Here is a 19257-nt window from a genome sequence, read left to right as displayed (position 1 = left end):
ATTTTGCCATCTGGTAGCAGTACGGTGAACATGGAAATAAAGTGTGACTGTACATTTGACCTGAATACTTTTGAACAGATGCCCAATAGCAGAACTTGAGAGAAAGAAAAAGTTCCCTGCTGCACTAACAAGTGAATCCAAACTTATTTTTATATCAGACAAAAGAATGGGTGAAAAAGAAATACACCAAACTTGAACAAAAACAGGAATGTGGCTTTCTTCTCTTGGTCTGATGCAGCGTCCAGCTAAGGGATCTGACAAAGCACATTTGAGTCATTAACACAGCTCTCTCTGACATTAAATGAAAACTGTGGGCCCTGTTGTGTTTCTCGGATATGTTTTCACAGCCATTATGCATGTAACATTTGCAGGAAAGAGGCGAGAGAAGGAGGATATATGTGCAGGCTTTTTAATTAAAACTCAGAGAAATAAACATAAAAGAACTCAAAACACATCAAAAGAACAAACTGTTACATCCATGAAAGGTTAACAACTTACCAAGACAGAGAGAACAGGAGGGTAATATATACACAAGAACTAGCAAGGTTAACAAGACACAGCTGGGAACAATCAAGGGGAACACAGAGAACAGAGACACAACAAAAACCTTTATCCTTTTAGTGACCTCTAGTGGCCGCTAGGGAGAATTTCCCAAGTGTTACAGAGCCCCACATCTAAGGAGCGGCTTCTATTGCTCCATAACATATAAAACAAAACAAAGAATAGTTTATAGGAAGCGGAGACTCAGGGGGCAGAGCCGCAGGAGGTGGAGGCTCTGGAGATAGAGCTACAGGCTCAGGTGGCAGAGCCGCAGGACGCGGATACTCAGGGGATGGAGCCACAGGAGGCGGAGCAGCAGGAGGCGGAGCCGCAAGAGGTGGAGACTCAGAGGGCAGAGTCGCTGATAAGATCAGCAGACTGGATGGCGGTCACTGGACAGGGGTCAGCAGACTGGACAACGGCCGCTGGACAGGGATCATACTGGAAGTGGGAGGCCGCTGGACACTGAACTGACTGGTAGCTTGTGTCTGACAGGTGTTGACCACTGGATTGAGCAACAGACTGGCCGACGGCTGCTGGGGACTGGACAGGATCGTCAATGGTCACAGAGGACCGAACAGGCTCGAAGTCACCGGGGGGCGGGATGGACTCGTCGACTGCCTCAGGGAACTGGACAGGCTTGTGGACAGCCTCAGGGAACTTAACAGGCTCGGGGAACTGGACAGACTCAGGGAATGGGATAGACTCACGGAACGGGACAGCCTCAGGGAACAGGACAGGCTCGTGGATAGCCTCAGGGAACTGAACAGGCTTGTCGACAGTGCTGGCAGCGACTGGGGAACAGCTTCCATGGCCAAGAGTGTTGACAGCGACTGGTGAACATTCTCCGTGGCCATGAGCGCTAGCAGCAGCAGGGGAAGGCCTCAGTGGCCGTGTGTGCTGGCAAAGGCAGGGGATGGCCTCGGTGGCCATGAGTGCAGGCTGCGACTGGATAGCAGGGGCCCTTCTCCTCCTCCTCTTCAGGATGGCCGGGAACACTGCTGTGGGAACGGCCTCCGTGAACGAGGATGCTGGCACTTGGGTGGCTGAGGCTTCAGGCACTGGCTCTGGGATGGTCAAGGCTTCAGGTGCTGGTTCTGGGACGGACAAGGCTTCAGGCACTGGTTCTGGGATGGACGAGGCTTCAGGAACTGGCTCGTTGACTGTGGCAGGAGTGAGCACTGGCTCAATGACCATGGCAGGTGTGGGCGCTGGCTCATTGACCATGGCAGGCATGCGCACTGGCTCGTTGACCGTGGCAGGTGTAGGCGCTGGCAGCGGCACGGGATTACTGCCATACCCCACAGTGTAGGGGGAGAATGTTGGCCTCAAAGCATAGTCAATGAATTTGACCAAGGAAAGTTCACATCTGCCACCTGGCAGACAGGATTTCACAGGCTCATTAAGTCTAAACCAATAGCAGTCCTTGAGACAAATATCTCCCCAATTGAAATCCTGGGTGAGACTTCAGAACTGCTCTGTATATTGCTCGATGGTATCACCTCCTTGTCTGAGAGACAACAATTGCCAAGCCGTTAGATCCATAGTCTGGTCAGTTGTTCTGCGACATTTGCAGGAAAGAAGTGACAGAAGGAGGATCTATGTGCAGGCTTTTTAATTAAAACTATTTAAGAAATAAACATAAAAGAACTCAAAACACGACAACAGAATAAACCGTTACATCCATAAAAGTTTAACAACTGACCAAGACAGAGAGAACACGAGGGCAATATACACCGATAAGCCACAACATTAAAACCACCTGCCTAATATTGTGTAGCCAACCCGCATCTCAGAATAGCACAATTGTACACAGTGGTTATCGGAGTTAATGTAGACTTTGTCAGTTTGAACCAGTCTGTCCATTCTCTGTTGACCTCTCTCATCAACAAGAATTTCCATCCGCAGATCTGCTGCTCACTGGATGTTATTTGTTTTTGGCACCATTCTGAGTAAATTCTAGAGACTGTGTGAAAATCCCAGGAGATCAGCAGTTACAGAAATACTCAAACCAGCCCATCTGGCACCAAAAATCATTCAAACAATTATCTAATCAGCCAGTCATGTGGCAGCAGTGCAGTGCATAAAATCTTGCAGATATGGGTTAGAAGCTTCAGTTAATGTTCAGATCAACCATCAGAATGGGGGAAAAATGTGATCTCAGTGATTTGGACAGTGGCATGATTGCTGGTGGGCTGGTTTGAGTATTTCTGTAACTGCTGATCTCCTGGGATTTTCACACACAACAGTCTCTAGAATTTACTCTGAATAGTGCCAAAAAAAAAAAAACAAAAAAAAAACATCCATTGAGCGGCAGTTCTGCGGATGGAAATGCCTTGTTGATGAGAGAGGTCAACAGAGAATGGCCAGACTGGTTCGAACTGACAAAGTCTACGGTAACTCAGATAACCGCTCTGTACAATTGTGGTGAGAAGAATAGCATATCAGAATGCACGAGGGGGACCTACAAAATATTAGGCAGGTGGTTTTAATGTTGTGGCTGATTGGTGTATACACAAGAACTAGCAAGATTAATAAAACACAGCTGGGATCAATCAAGGGGAACACAGAGAACAGAGACACAACAAAAAACAAAACTAGTGTTCAAACTCTAGACCTCTAGTGGCCGCTAGGGAGAATGTCCCATGTGTTAAAATGCACTGCTGGACTGGCCGAGGTGTTGTATTATAGTGATTGTGTGGTGTGAAAATTCACAAGGGCTTCTAGATTAGCTAGCCTTGAGCCAAACTCAAAGCTTTCTCCTGAACTTTTTTGCTGATTATTCACAGTCTTTATTCAAAGCCTTGCTCAGACACCTTCGGGCATCGAGTGCCCTGGTGCTTTGGATAGAGAGTGTAAGCGGGGGACAGGAGACAGAAAATGCAATGAGAGGCAAAAAACTATCAATCTGTAGCTTTCTTCATGTTTTAAGTCCTGCGTTGTGTGTTTCTGTGGCAACCCAAAAATACAGAGATATGCTTGTTCTGTCCCGTGTAGAAAATTGTATTGCTCGGCGGTCAGTGTTCGGTAGATTACTACTGAATTGTAATCTTGTACTGATTACCTATTGAACTAAAATTGTAATCAGTAATAACATTTTAAATAATCTAATCTGATTACTTTTGGATTAATTATTGCATGTTTTGATGAAAATCACATTTTAAGTATATTAATTACTAATTTACACTTTTTTCATTAAACATTAGAAAAATGAAATCAAACGTAATCTGCATTACAAATTGTCAGTCCCTGAGTCCTTTGAAAGTCCCTGAGTTCTTGTAAATCAAGACTGATAGATAATGTAATTGATTTGTAATCATGTAATCCATAAATAGTAACTGTAATCTCATTATACACACAAAAACATAATGTAATGTAATCTAATAAGAAGTACTTGATTTTTGTAAAGTACTCTTATTACGTAATCTACTTTTGTATAAGGAATGAATGCATGCTCTCGGTGTCAACTTTTTCTCAAATGTTTCTCTTAAAATTCCTTAGAAGAAATAAAATAGACACAAATGAGACAACTGTTAACATACACTAAGATTATATAGCTATAAAATTAATGTGGACAGCATAGCTCAATTTATTTGGTTTATCACATTGTTGAGATCTCTTCTGAAACTCCAGATGAGAAATATACGGTTGTTCCTATAGCTCAATAGGTAGAGCATGGCACTAGCAAAACCAAAATAATGAGTTAAATTCCCAGGAAACACATATACTGATCCAATTTAAACACTGAATGACCTGTGAATGACCTGTTTGGATTAAAGTATGTCCAAATGAACAAAGGTAAATTAAACTACAAAAAGCCAGCCTCCACTTGCTTTTCACTTTATCCCAATGCTTTCTAGGAGAAACATTTAAGACATTTAAGAGATGTATGAATTTTCTTTCTCCCTTCTTTTCTGTCTTGTTAGAGGGAGTGCTGAGTTCCAGGAAATAAACACAATCATGTCATGAATTATTAACACAGGTGAAAATATGAGGAAAAATTCAAAAAACAAAAGCCCCAAGCACAGGTCAGGTGTGAGTGTATTCAACGAGCTGGTGTTTTGGAGAAAGTTGGCACCTCCAATGAAGCCAAGACTCTGTCCAGGGAGCACAACTGTTTCCAGCAGCTGCCTCTCTCTTCATCCCACCACTTCAGGTCAGAATTTTCAGCTGCACTGCACTGTTGCTTAGAAACCTCACACATTTTCAGAGCAGGCCAGTTTAAACATAATTTTGTCATGATTAGGTGGCACAGCATCATACTACAATGCTTAAGTGTGTGTGCTGAGTCTGTGGGTGCAATCTCTGTAGTTATGATCCCTAAGTATGTTTACTTTTAATTGGATGTCAGTTACACAAATTATAGGCTAGATAAAGAATACCCTCTCTCATTTGGTTTGTGTGACGCTAGTTATGGAATAAGAAGCTTTCTGGAGGTGAACATCGCATAATAGGATGGGTAATAAAAAAGCAACAAAATGAGCTGTGTCTATTTATTCATTACTATAAACTGCCATGCAATCAAGGCAGCAATACCGCATGCAACAGGTGAAAATGAAAAGAATAAACAAGAGATGTCTTTTGTCACGTCAACATCTTATAAGTGTTGTAAGTTTATTTCATGGGTGTATAAAGTACTTCGAAAATATACTTAAAGGTATAGTTCACCCAAAAATTTAAATTCTGCCATCGTTTACGCACCCTCATGCCATACTGTGTTAAAACTTTAATCAATTAAAAGTCAAAGTATCCATTACGAAACACATAATGCTTGAGTGAAAGTTTCCATATTTAATTGTTCATAATTATTTCTTGGCTTTTAAAATTGATTAATGAAATCAAGAGACAGTGAAAATTTTCTCATTAAAAGAATGCTTTTTAATGCAACCTGTTTATTTATTTTTTTTAAATTCTTCAGTTTTCTGACTATGTAAGGGTCTAGGACACACCAGATGTTAAACTTAAACCAATAGGCCTATCCTAAAACCTGTTACCTGAAATTGTTAAACATTACATGAAATCATGGGAGTTCAATTTGAGCTCAGTAAGATACAAAAAATATTTGTAAAAATTGGATAGTTTTATGTCATGATTACCAGTGAAATGTGTAATTTTGAAGGTTTAAATGAAATTGCATGGAGTAAAAAGTATGATTTTTTTCCGCTTAGACATGTAATAGAATAAAAATACACATATTCAGTTTCAATGGTACTCAACTAAAGTACAGATTTTCCACAATCATACATAAGTATGGCAGTGAAGCACTGTACAATTAATCTGTTAATTTATATCACTGGCTGTCTACTTTCCTCACCTCTCCTCACGATTCTGGCCCACACATACGCGTCCTCCGTGGCAGGGTGTAGGGTTGCTGCAGGAACGCTGCCGAACCTGGAATCCGATCCCACAGCTGGTGCTGCAGGGAGCCCAGGCTGTCCACGGCGTCCAGGCCCCATTCCTGTAGATGGACACATCACGGCAGTAATCACTTACCAAACATTGGCACAGCTAGCTGTTAAAATCTTACCTTCAGTTTGTTAGCTGTGGATCTCAGTTAAGACTGTTTTAAGTGTATTTACATAGCTGTGTTGCAAAAAGGAAACTTATACAGTATAACATAATTTAGACTTGAAAAAGCTAATATTCACTGAATGTAACAAAAAATAGGAAAACTTTATTACTCAGAGTCAGTGGCGATTTCTCAGGGCCAGAAAAGCCTTCTCTGCTGGCCTAACATGCCAAATAAATAAATATTTTTCATCCTTTCATTCTCAGTCACCTTTTTGCCTATGTATTTTTAATCGCTTTCCACTCTTAATTCATCAACAAACAAATAGAGAAAAACTAAAAGTTTATCCAGTCAGAATTTATTCCTTGATGCTAACAAGCAAAGTGTGACAACTGTTTCACAAATTGCATGCCCGAATCCGAAGCATCATGTGAGTCTGAGCTCCACCACGTCAGGCCTTCAGAATTTCTTCAGAATCCCTCAACAGTGCAAATGAATGCGCAACTAAAGTCAGATTGTCAGATTCATCAGCCAATCAGATTGGTTTATTTGTTCTTGGTGGATGTGATCTTTAGGATATGTCCCAGTCGAGGCCCTCTAGCTGGCCTTGAGTGACACAAACACGCTTTAAGTGATGTACATAATTCAAGAGCGAAAAGCATAAGATCAAGCTGTCTGACAAGTCGGCTATCTTCACTGTTGGTATCGCCATTGAGAAAGAGATCCTTATGGATTTAAAAACACATGACCGTGTGATTGCTTAATTTATTAAACGGGAAAGGAGGACTGATTTTCACTTCATGCAAATTGGTAAGTGCTTTTTACATTGTTATAGCAACATCAGGAGTTTTCTAAGTGTAAATTAGGCTGCTTGAGCATTCAGTGTCAGATCAAGTTTTGAAAAGTAGTGCTGCATTCCATTCAACTTGGAAAGTCGGATTTTACAACTTCCTCCTAAGAAAAGTGCAATGGAATGCATTTTTAAATCAGAATTACAACTTGTAGGCTCGTGCAGAAATTCTCAACTTTGATTTCACCGAGATGCAGGGGCATGATGTCACACAAACATGTCGACACTCAGGGAGATATACATAGTAAGTGATAAACATTCACTTTATTATGTATTATCAATAAATTAGTTCATTTCCACATTACATGATATTAAATCTTGTTTAACAAACGCCTGCGGAAACAGGTGTACAAAATATGGTAAATTATAATCTCTTTTGATAATCGTACGCCTGAAGCACAAATGCTAGCACTGCAGCACTGTTTATCAGTTGGGTTGCTAGGAGACATCTCTAATGAGAGTCAAACCCCTGCTAAGCTAACGGGAGCATTGCAGTTTTGCTTCCTTAAACGTCATCTTCCGAATATAGGGGAATGGAATGCATTTATGGTCGGAGATCGGAGATATAAAGTAGGAATATCCCACATCCAACTTGAATGGAACGCAGCATAACCATGTACCCTGAAGAAAATATATTTATTGCAAGCAACATTTAAATCGCAAATATTATTAGATAGATTTTTCCAGGTATTATAGACCTCCTTGGTAGATTCATATGAAAAATTATGATTTTTGAATGTCTGTTTGGGAGACGTTCATTTCACAAAACAGTCATGCTGCAGTTAAAATTAGGCTTGCTTGAGCATTAAGTGTCGTTTCAAGTTCTGGCTTTCGTGTGTGGACGAATTTTAAAATGTCAATTGGTATTACTAGTTAGCTGCAACATAATGTATGAATCCCAAGGCATAGGGTGTCTTATTCATTGTGAAACTGTGTTTTCTTAATGGCATGAATCACACTGAAGGCCTAAACTGTAAATGCATGGCCCGCCACTGCTCAGAGTGAAGTTCTCCATAATGCTTCGGTTAAAAAACATTGAAATTTTGCGGTGTTTAGTCAATTTCTATTAGCTTTGAAACTATATAAAAGCTATTGAACTCCTAACCATTGAAAATAATAATGATAATAATTAAAAAAATCAACATTTAGCAGATATACAAATTTAAAATCTCTTCTGAAAAAATGGGCCAAAGGAATTGATCACTCATCTTGCACAACACAGATTTTTGTTTAATCAAATGCTCTCTAGAATGAGAATGGCCCTCCCCTTAATACCAATATACCACCTGCAAATGACTAGAAAATAGCAAATCATGGTACATGGTTGTGACATAACTAAAGTCTATTGGTTAGATAAAAAAAAATGGACTTAAAGGAATATTCTGGATTCAATACAATCATCAGCATTAGTGCATAATGTTGATTCCCTATCTGTCACTCACTCGACGTTGTGTCGATGTAGTGACACTAGGGGTCACTCTTGGGAGCCCGAAACACCTCTGGTCTTTGATAAAAGGCCAATGAAAATTAGTGAGTGGTATTTGCATACCACTCCCCCGGACATACGGGTATAAAAGGAGCTGGTATGCAACCACTCTTTCAGATTTTCTCTTTGGAGCCGAACAGTCGATGTACACTGAACTGAATTCCACGACTGTTCATTCACCTCTGCTGGATCTGATGGTGCATTTCAGCGGCTTCTCCCTCCTCTGCACTGGTGCACTGCAGAGAACGACCCTGGGCGCTTCGTCAGAAATAAAAGAGTATATTTCTCTAAAAGAGCGGCACACACGGAATGCCTTTTTAAAGACGCGTCTTTTTAAAGATGCCTTTCCGTCTGTGTGTTATTCCTGGTTGTGGTCGTTATCTCTTGCCTTCTGATGGTCACGATCACTGTCATTCGTGTCTGGGTGTGACCCACGCGGAGACAGTGTTCATGGATGGATCATGTACTCATTGCGAGAACATGACCATGGCAATGTTGAGGTCGCGGCTTGCCTTCGTAAGAAAGCAAGCCACCCCAGCGGCTCCCCGCCTCGATCCTTCTACCTACGGGTATGAGGCCAGCACGGCTAGCACTGGGGGCGATTTGGGGACCCCAATGGGACCACCTCCGCCGGGTATCCCCCCACGGACCTCCCATTCCCCAGCATGCTTGTCTGCCCCGATCGGGCTTCCGGATGAGTCCGCCGGCTCGTCTTACGGCGAGTTCGACCTCTTGTTCGGAGCCCGCGATGGTGATGAGCTCTCGAGCGCAGCATCGGAGAGCGGGCTCGTCCAGTTGGACGTGGAAGCCTCAATTGGGCTCCCCCCCTCGGGTACGGTCGCCCAGTCACAGGCTGACGCAGAAATGATGGACATGCTTTCCCGGGCAGCCGCGAGCATCGGGCTAGAATGGAAACCTCCGCTCTCCCCTGAACCCTCGCGGCTCAATTATTGGTTCCTGGGCTCGCGGCGCCGCTCACAGCCATGCCCCGCCCCAGTTCCTTTCTTCCTGGAAGTGCATGAGGAGCTGACAAGGTCGTGAGAGGCACCTTTTACTGCCCGGTCCCGATCTTTCAGCTCCCCCGCCTTCACTACCCTCGATGGTGGGGCGGCCAGGAGCTATTCGGCGATTCCCCCGGTGGATAAGGCGCTCGCGGTGCACCTATGCCCGCAGAGCACTGCCACCTGGCGTGGGCGCCCAAAGCTCCCATCCAAGGCCTGTAGGTTTACGTCGTCCCTGACAGCCAAAGCCTACAGTGCCGCTGGACAAGCCGCCTCCGCCTTGCACACCATGGCTCTCCTGCAAGTCCACCAAGCCAAGGCGCTAAAGGAACGGCACGAGGGAAGTTCCACCCCGGGATTGATGCAGGAGCTGCGCTCGGCGACCGACCTCACTCTCCGGGTGACGAAGGTCACGGCGCGGTGTCTCGGGCTTGCGATGTCCACCTTGGTGGTCCAGGAGCGGCACCTTTGGCTCAACCTGGTCGAGATGGGAGAGGTCGACAAGGCACGGTTCCTTGGTGCCCCCATTTCCCAGGTTGGCCTGTTCGGCGACACCGTCGAGGACTTTGCCCAGCAGTTCTCGGCGGTGAAGCAGCAGATGGAGGCTGTCCGGCACATCCTGCCCCGGCGCGGCTCAAGTTCCCACACCCTGCCTGCTCGTCGCCAAGGGGGTCCCCCTGCGGTGACTGCACCGGCTCCACCGCAGCCCGCTCCTGCGGCCCGGCCCCGGCGTGGAGGAAGCAGACGCCACCCGTCTCACGACCGGCCGCCAAGATCACGCAAAAGGCTTCGAAGCGCCCCTGAGACGGGTGACCCAGGGATGACGAAACCCACTGCCTTGGAGCTGGTAAGCAGACCACTCCATCCCCCAGTGGAGGGCCGGAAGGAGAATCTTTTGTTGCCTTTTCATTTAATTTCGCCGCATGCCCAAGTGGCTGCAGTACCCAAGAGTTCAGCAAAAGTGCGATTTCCTTGTTCCTGGGTCACATACCCAGTGTGCACAGCCGTCATCACGACCATTCCATTTTGGCAGGTTTGGCGCTCCAGCGGCGGTCTCCCCGCCCCTGCGCACCCAGCTGTGGTACAAATCCACCCCCGATGTGACAGTCTCCACGGGTTACGAGGACAAGCCTCTTCCTCCCCTGTCCCAGGCTGTTCTGGGGGTGGTCACAAGGAGCCAGGTAAGTGCTTCGATGTCCGTGAACTCAGCACAGCCACGACAAGGCGTGGCACCTCAGGCTCCGCCCCGCCGCGAGGCCCCACCCGCCAGTACGTCCGATGAGATTTTTCCCTTGGTCCCCCTCGCCTGGAGCTTGGACGCGTGGCTTGCGCTTTCCAACCCGTCGCGATGGCTGGTGCGGACCGTCCGACTCAGCTATGCGATTCAGTTCGCCAGGCGTCCGCCCAGGTTCAGTGGTGTCCACTTCACCTCGGTGAAGGGCGAGAATGCCGCTACCTCGCGTGCGGAGATCGCTACCCTCCTATGGAAGGATGCGATAGAGCCTGTCCCTCCGGTCGAGATGAAGAAGGGGTTTTACAGCCCCTACTTCATTGTACCGAAGAAAGGCGGTAGGTTGCGGCCAATCTTGGACCTGCGAGTACTAAACCGGGCTTTACACAGACTCCTGTTCAAGATGCTGATGCAAAAACGCATTCTAGCGAGCATCCGGCATCAAGATTGGTTCACGGCGGTAGACCTGAAGGACGCGTACTTCCAAGTCTCAATTCTACCTCGACACAGACCCCTGCGGTTTGCATTCGAGGGTCGGGCGTATCAGTACAAGGTCCTCCCTTTTGTCCTTGTATCCTCACGTCTTCAGGAAGGTCACAGAGGCAGCCCTTGCCCCGCTAAGGAAGTGGGCATTCGCATCCTCAACTATCTCGATGATTGGCTAATCCTAGCCCACTCTTGGGATGTGTTGTGTGCACACAGGGACCTGGTGCTCTCGCACCTCAGCCGATGGGTCAACTGGGAAAAGAGCAAGCTCCTCCCGGTTCAGAGCATCTCTTTTCTCGGCTTGGGGTTGGACTCAGTCTCGTTGACGGCGCGCCTCACGAACAAGCGCGCACAGTCAGTGCTGATCTGTTTGAAGGCGTTCAGACAGAAGACAGCGGTTACACTGAAACTGTTTCAGTGGCTCCTGGGGCATATGGCATCCTCAGCGGTGGCCACTCCACCTGGGTTGATGCATATGAGACCGCTTCAGCACAGGCTCCAGACTCGAGTCCCGAGATGGGCATGGCGCCGTGGGACACATCGCGTGGTCATCACACCGGTCTGTCACTGCCTCTTCAGCCCTTGGACCGACCTCACATTTCTACGGGCAGGCGTTCCCCTAGAGCAGGTCTCCAGGCATGTCGTGGTTACGACAGACGCCTCCAAAATGGGCTGGGGCACTGTATGCAATGGGCATGCAGCCGCTGGCTCCTGGATGGGCCCGCGGCTCCGTTGGCACATCAACTGCCTCGAGATGCTGGCAATTCTGCTCGCCCTGCGGAGGTTTCGGCTGTTGATCCACAGACAACATGGCAATGGTAGCATATATCAACCGTCAAGGCGGTCTACGCTCCTGTTGTATGTCACAACTCGCCCACCGTCTCCTCCTCTGGAGTCAGCAGCACCTCAAGTTGCTGTGAGCCACTCACATCCCGGGCGACCTCAACACTGCGGCGGATGTGCTGTCATGGCAGATTACCCTCGGGGGAGAGTGGAGACTCCACCCTCAGGTGGTCCAGCTGATTTGGAGTCGATTCGGGCAGGCACAGGTAGACCTGTTCGCTTCCCAAGAATCCTCCCACTGCCCGCTCTGGTACGCCCTGACCGAGGCACCTCTTGGTATAGATGCGCTGGCACAAAGCTGGCCCCCTGGACTTCGCAAATATGCATTTCTTTGCACAGACTCTGTGTAAGGTCAGGGAGGACGAGGAACAGGTCATCCTGGTAGCACCCTAATGGCCCACCCAGACATGGTTCTCGGACCTCACGCTCCTTGCAACAGTCCCCCCCAACCCCCCCGGTGAATTCCCCTGAGAAAGGACCTTTTTTCTCAGGCACCACCTGGCACCCATGACCAGACCTCTGGAATCTCAATGTCTGGCCCCTGGACAGGACACGGAAGACTTAAGCGGCCTTCCACCCACGGTGGTAGACATGATCACTCAGGCTAGGGCCCCCTCTATGAGGTGCCTGTATGCCTTGAAGTGGCGTCTGTTCGCTAAGTGGTGTTCTTCCCGATGCGAAGATCCCCAGAGATGCGCAGTCGGATCGGCGCTTTCCTTCCTGTAGGAGAGGTTGGAAGGGCGGCTGTCCCCCTCCACCTTGAAGGTGTATGTAGCCGCTATAGCGGCACACCACAACACAGTGGATGGTAAGTCCTTAGGGAAGCATGACCTGATCATCAGGTTCCTGAGAGGCGCCAGGAGGTTGAATCCCTTCAGACCGCACCTTGTTCCCTCATGGGACCTCTCTGTAGTTCTTCAGGGTCTACGGAGAGCCCCCTTTGAGCCCCCGCAGTTGCACGCAGATTGCACGCAGAGCTTTAGAGTCTCTGAGCAGCTCTTTGTCTGCTTTGGTGGACAACGGAAAGGAAGCGCTGTATCCAAGCAGAGGATCGCCCACTGGCTCATTGTCACCATAACAATGGCATATCATGCCCAGGACATGCCGCGAACCCATTCTACTAGGAGCATAGTGGCCTCCTGGGCCTTGACCAGAGGCACAAGCAGGTAAGTCCGGGACAGCTGGCCGGGTGTATCGCTTGCGCATAGCGCCTTTCACCTCCCCTGAGCTGAAGACGTGCGCTGTTTACTCCCAGTAGTGTTCACAAACTGTGTTCCCTGGATGATTTCCTCCGAGCCCTGTGGCAGACGAGTTCACGGAGAAACTCGCTGCTGGCTCAGTACATGTGCTAACTAAGCCCTGTACTGGGGTAGGTGCTCCGCATGTGTTGGTTCCCCATAGGTAACCCCATGTGACGTATATCTTCCGCTAATTCGTTTCCCTGTTGGTAAACTGCATCTTCCTTGGGCAGAGGCCCCTCTGCCCCAGTCACCATGCTTGTAGAAACTCCTCCCCTGTAGGGTAGGACCTACCATGGGACTTCTCCACATGACATACTTCCGACAAAGCTCGCCAAGACCATGTGACGTATTTCCACTCAACATACCACCCCCCCCCCACCCAAGCCTCAGGGCGGGGTGTGGTCTCCACGGTGTCTTCCCCTTGGGAGGAACACCCTCCCAATGTTGACCTGGTGGCCCCAGTTGGTTAATTCCTTTTTATTTTGGGAGAGGATAAGAGGCCACGACTGGGCTAGCCTATCTCTATCTTTTGGGCAGTTGAGTTGTCCCCAAAGGGCCGTTCGACACTCATAACAGCATTGGGGGAGGTTACATGTCGTCCTGGTGCACTGGCTACTGCCTGTCACACACCGCCAGTTCACGTAACACAGTTCAGCCAGTTGTGGCGTTTCGTATAGGGACCCCTAGTGTCACTACATCGACACAACGTCGAGTGAGTGACAGATAGGGAATGTCCTGGTTACTTGCGTAACCTCCGTTCCCTAATGGAGGGAACGAGACGTTGTGTCCCTCCTGCCACAACGCTGAACTACCCGCTGAAATGGCCGGGACATTGTCTCGGCTCCTCAGCACAAAACCTGAATGAGTGGTTGCATACCAGTTCCTTTTATACCCGTATGTCCGGGGGAGTGGTATGCAAATACCACTCGCCAATTTTCATTGGCCTTTTATCAAAGACCAGAGGTGTTTCGGGCTCCCAAGAGTGATCCCTAGTGTCACTACATCGACACAACGTCTCGTTCCCTCCATCAGGGAACGGAGGTTATGCAAGTAACCAGGACTTTACCTCTTTAATAATAGTTCCTCTTTTTGTTTAAAAAAAGCAAAAATCAAGGTAACAGTGAGGCACTTACAATGGAAGTGAATGGGACAATGAAAGTGAATGTGGCCAATTTTTTAAACAGAAGGGTTTAAACAGAAATGTGAAGCTTATAATTTTATAAAAGCACTTGCATTAATTCTTCTATTAAAACTCATGTATTATTTGAGCTGTAGAATTGTTTAAATTGTCATTTCTACAATCGTTTTAGGGTTTTAGTGTTTGTTGACAATACATCATCATGGTAACGAAGTTGTAAAATTGGCTATAACTTTACACAGAAAAGGTTTGTAAGTCATTTTAGCACACTAAAATTATGTTTACATACATATCCTTTATGTCCTGTGGCTATACTTTTGAAACAGTGAGTATTTTAATGTTCAAAAATTGGCCCCCTTTCACTTCCATTGTGCCTCAATGAAACCTCAATTTTTTGCTTTTTTTTAAAGAAAAGGAAAAACAAGTCTAAATTAATTTTTGTGGTAATCAATATTATGCCATAAATTCCGTCGATTGAGCTTAACTTGTATTGAAAGTCTCCATTTGGTCTCTGTTTACTATCATTGCAGTTTAGGAGAAAATCAAGATATTACATTTGTGTTTTTCTGTCCTAGAGGTCAAATTAATCTACTAATGCCTATTTGTAATCCACAATTTCCACATGTCCATACCTGCTTGTGCAGTATTGTTTGTGTGTGTACATTTGTAGGACGTTGTATACCTGGAGCAGTTTGCCACCTCAACACTTATTCCTTGGCAAGGTTGTCCTCCACACTGAGGGCTCGGGCTGTCACATGCTCGCGTCCTACACTGGCATGAGCCAACACTGCCCCCATCGCTATGACTGCAAGCCTTCCATCCTGACCAGGTACCAAAATGACCATCCACAATCACATTTCTCACCTAGATGCATACACAAATGTCAAAGCACTCATAAATAGTAAATAGGTACAGCAAAAGTAAACAAAATATGGATGCAAAGTGATGATTACTGCAGATAAGGTCACATTTGCCAGTTATTAGATGAATCCAAACTAAAATACTTTATAGCTTTCGGCATATTAGATTTACGATAGCTGAAAATAGCACAGGCACCAGTTTAGAAAAAGAACATGCTTTACAATGAGCAAATATTTTCATTTGAGGCTTAATATGAGTGTCGGAATGAATGGCTAATGTAATTTTGTTTTTGCGCTCTGGTTATTAACATTCGAGGTATCAGATACAGGACAACATATTTGCGAACAAAAGGAGAAGGTAATGCCCTCTAGTGAATAAAACACATGCATTATGAATAGAGAGGAATAAATGACCCTCTGTGTGGATAGAAATTGTTTCTGCTCTTTCTATAAAGAACACATAAAAGAGTTACATTTCCTACGCAGTGGAAATGTAAAAACAAACACAATTTTCAATGTCCTTGCTTTCTCTCAAAAATATAGATGGGGTTTCTGGCAAAGGAGAGGATGATACAGTAAGTTTTTTTTTTTTTTTTTTTCTTCAGAGAAAATTAATTCTGGCTCTTTCTTTATTTCCATACTATGTAAGCTCCAGTGTGCCTCCACATAGGCTTTGTGACTGAAGTGTGTCTCCATCTAGTCTAACTGTGTTCTACTGTTGAAGTCATTCTAGACCTCTCACTCAACATCAGACACCTGGACACAGTCACACTGAACCTTTAACAGCTACTGTTAAATGAAGTCAAAATGAAATCAAAATTGACTCTAGTTACTTTCTCAATACACATTCCTGGTCTTATTAATGTGAATTTGATGCACATTATACAGTATATATATATATATATATATATATATATAGTTTGTCTTTATAATCTTTCATCAAAATGTAATAACTTGCACCCACTCTGAAACAACTTCTGATGTCACTCCTATTGGTTAATGTTAATCAATAGCTGAGAGACTGGTCACAATTAAAATATGGTATATCCCATAATTGTGTTTTGTTTTGTTTTGTTTCGGGAAGGGAAGGCATGGGGAAGTTTTGTGAAGTTTCGTTTCAGGAAGTTATGTTTCGTTTCGTGAAGTTTATCTGAGTAATTTGACATTTGCAATAAAAATTTGGATTACAAAAAAAAAAAAAAAAAAATGTTAACCATAGCCAAACACCTATTTTGCCATTTTTTGGGCTACTATTGTAGATAATGCAGCCTTTCTAAAATCTTAAGTCTTCCCAATTCTATGACCTTTTCATGACCTTTCAAGGCATTTATTATTACAGGATACAGATTTTTTTTTATTTTTTAAATAATTTATATTCAGACTGATTTACTAATATAACATTTAGACCGATTTGTGAACCATTCTGACCTATTCATTAACAAGAACTGACACAAAAGACCCATTCGCTCACAAATTGGACATCACTCTGGCTTGTGAGCACGTTTTACTCTCCATAAGTGCAATATCTAGCTGATGAGATATTTTTTCAGCAGAGCAAAACTATAAAAATATTTTAGGACTTTTTCAATTTAAATTCTCCAGGCTTGGAAATCACAATTTTAAAATTCCCTGATATTTCCAGGTTTTCCATGACTGTAGAAACTCTTAATCTTACCAAAAGTATGCAGCAATTTAATTCCAGTTAACATTAATGTAAAGAGTTCATGACTATGAATAATAGCGAACAACGATAGATCTGAAAAAGAAGTGTTCTTAATGCAATATATTGAGATGCTCTTAAGGGTGAACTTAATCTTTAGTCTCCTCATTTCTGTTGCCATTTTGGACCTTAACAGGTAAAGGCTCAAATAATTATGACCTGATTTCTGGATCAAAATATTCTTCCACTGAAGAATATACAAATTTCCATTGTCTGTAAACTAAATTTTTGCGTCTGGCTCCATTCTGGTATAGAACACCAAGCTATCGTTATGCAATTCCTGATGGATAAAATAAATAAAGTCCTAGCCTACATTTTTGTCATGTTGAATATTCTGTTTCACTCAGAAATGTCACATTACAAAAGTAAAATGGGAATTGTGAATGCCACTTGATGTTGACCAAAATAAATATTCTTCTTTTGGCCCACCAATAAGCCACCTGAAAATAGAGAGGTTTTTTGTGGGTTGGGTTTTTTATTGACAAAGACAACAGATAGGGAGAAAATTCTTAGAAAGACAGAGGGGACAGGATCAGGTCAAAACGCAGACTGGATTGGAACCTGTGACTGGATTGAACCTATTATCTGGGGCACATGCATCTGAAGCATGGCTTTGACAGAATAGAGGATTTTGAGGGTTGCTTCCAACAGCAATGGACATCCAGAACTAGATGTGTCACCACATATGTTGGACATATTATTACAAAAACTATTCTAGTAGCTCTAAGACCACAGCCACCCACACTTTTACACATCTCTGTGAATGTTTAACAGTTCCATGCTGCTTTTCTGTGTTTAGGCAGCGTGGGAGGCAACTTGCTGTTACAGAAAATGTATTTTGTCAGCTACAAGGTCCTTTACCCGAAGACCATGTGAGGCCGCCACATCGACTGTGAGAATAAGGAATGTATGTGTGTCTATATGCGTGTGTGTGTTTTTGTGAGCGTGCATGAGAATCACTCTTTCAAACTTGTGGTGTCCTATGCCACATGTAACTTTTGGAATATGAAACCACATAAAGGGCCATGCCTTGGTCCCCTGCCAATGGTCAGTGTTCAAAAACCGATGTGTGATGAAGGAAATACAATTCAAAGTGTGCATATGTTGCAACAAAAGTGAAATCGATACTTTAGTGCTACCTGGATTTGTGAAAGGTGAGAAAGAATGGGTGTGTGGTATTAATAATAAAAATGAGAGAGAGGTGATGGACAAAGGACTCTGGGAGTGATCTACAGGCTGGCACCCTCAGGGAAGAGTGGGAATATAAACCCATGTTACCAGAGAATGCTACTCAACAGAATGATGCTGATGGCAAATTCTGCTGCACTTGGTTTACTAGTCCATATTTTTGTCTTGTTTTCCAGAAAATATCTGGTAACACACTACAATAAGGTTGTATCCATCAACATTAGTTAACAACATTAGTTAAATTGAACTAACTATGAACAACACTTTTAGACTTATTAATCTTGGTTAACATCAATTTCAATATATTATTACATTTTTTTTTTTATTAAAAGTTGCATATGTTAACAGTAAAGTATTATAAACTAACATGAACTAACAATGCACAATTGCAAAGTTATAAATCAACAAATCAACTAACCAAGATTAATAAATGCTGTAAATATGTTGTCCATTGTTAGTTCTTGACACCTAATGCTATTACTAATGTTAACACATAGAACCTTACTATAAATTATTACCAAATATCTGAACATCCTTAAAATAAGATACTAATTTACAATTTATTTAATTGATTTTTTTCTTGTTGCAAGCATGAACCTCAGTAAACTCTGAAAGACAAATTTGTAAAAAAATAAAAAAATAAATACAAATTCAAGCTTAATTCAAGATATATGCTTTGAAATCAAGTCTTAATCTTTAGTCATTTTGCTTCTCAAGTACATTTAAAAATGTTTAGGTAATTCTTTTTTACTGGAAAATAAGACAAATAATTACTGATTTTTTTTTTTTTTTGCAGTGCTTGCACATGTGCAGTCTCTATTCATGCCCAGGTGCTGGAACTGCTATTAAACATACAACTGTGTTTATTGGTGGCCACTACACCCTCTTTTTCAGCACAAAGAAAGGCTTTTTGAGCAACAATAAAAGCAACACATTAGATCTGCATTGCTGTTCATCATCTGTCAACACAATCTTTCTTTTAATCTGTCTGCTAAGTGCAGCTGCTGTTATGAGAAAAACTGTATCCTACAGAACTGACGTTAAGGCAGAGGGAGACATATTTGTCATTGTTCTATACCAGCAGACTGGATTAACATAAAAAACTTGGTAAGAAAAAACACTTGGCTTGAAAGGTTGAGCTACAGCGTGAATGATTGAACTGTA

At 44.1% G+C, this 19257-nt stretch overlaps 1 protein-coding gene across 2 annotated transcripts in view; it reads right to left on the bottom strand.

Moving 5' to 3' along the window:
• Positions 1–19257, bottom strand: part of LOC127434297 (semaphorin-5A-like) — a 242787-nt gene that overhangs the window by 61918 nt on the left and 161612 nt on the right. For both annotated transcript variants that reach the window (XM_051686934.1, XM_051686935.1), the window contains exons 13-14: positions 15008–15189; positions 5855–5998 (exon numbers count right to left, since the gene is read on the bottom strand). In XM_051686934.1, the coding sequence (XP_051542894.1) occupies positions 5855–5998; positions 15008–15189 (326 nt within the window). The remainder of the gene's footprint in view (positions 1–5854; positions 5999–15007; positions 15190–19257) is intronic.

This window comes from Myxocyprinus asiaticus, chromosome 44 (genome assembly GCF_019703515.2).
Source record: "Myxocyprinus asiaticus isolate MX2 ecotype Aquarium Trade chromosome 44, UBuf_Myxa_2, whole genome shotgun sequence".
Lineage (NCBI taxonomy): Eukaryota > Metazoa > Chordata > Actinopteri > Cypriniformes > Catostomidae > Myxocyprinus > Myxocyprinus asiaticus.
The sequence above is the reverse complement of the archived record's forward strand: the minus strand, read 5'-3'. Positions and strand labels throughout refer to the sequence as shown.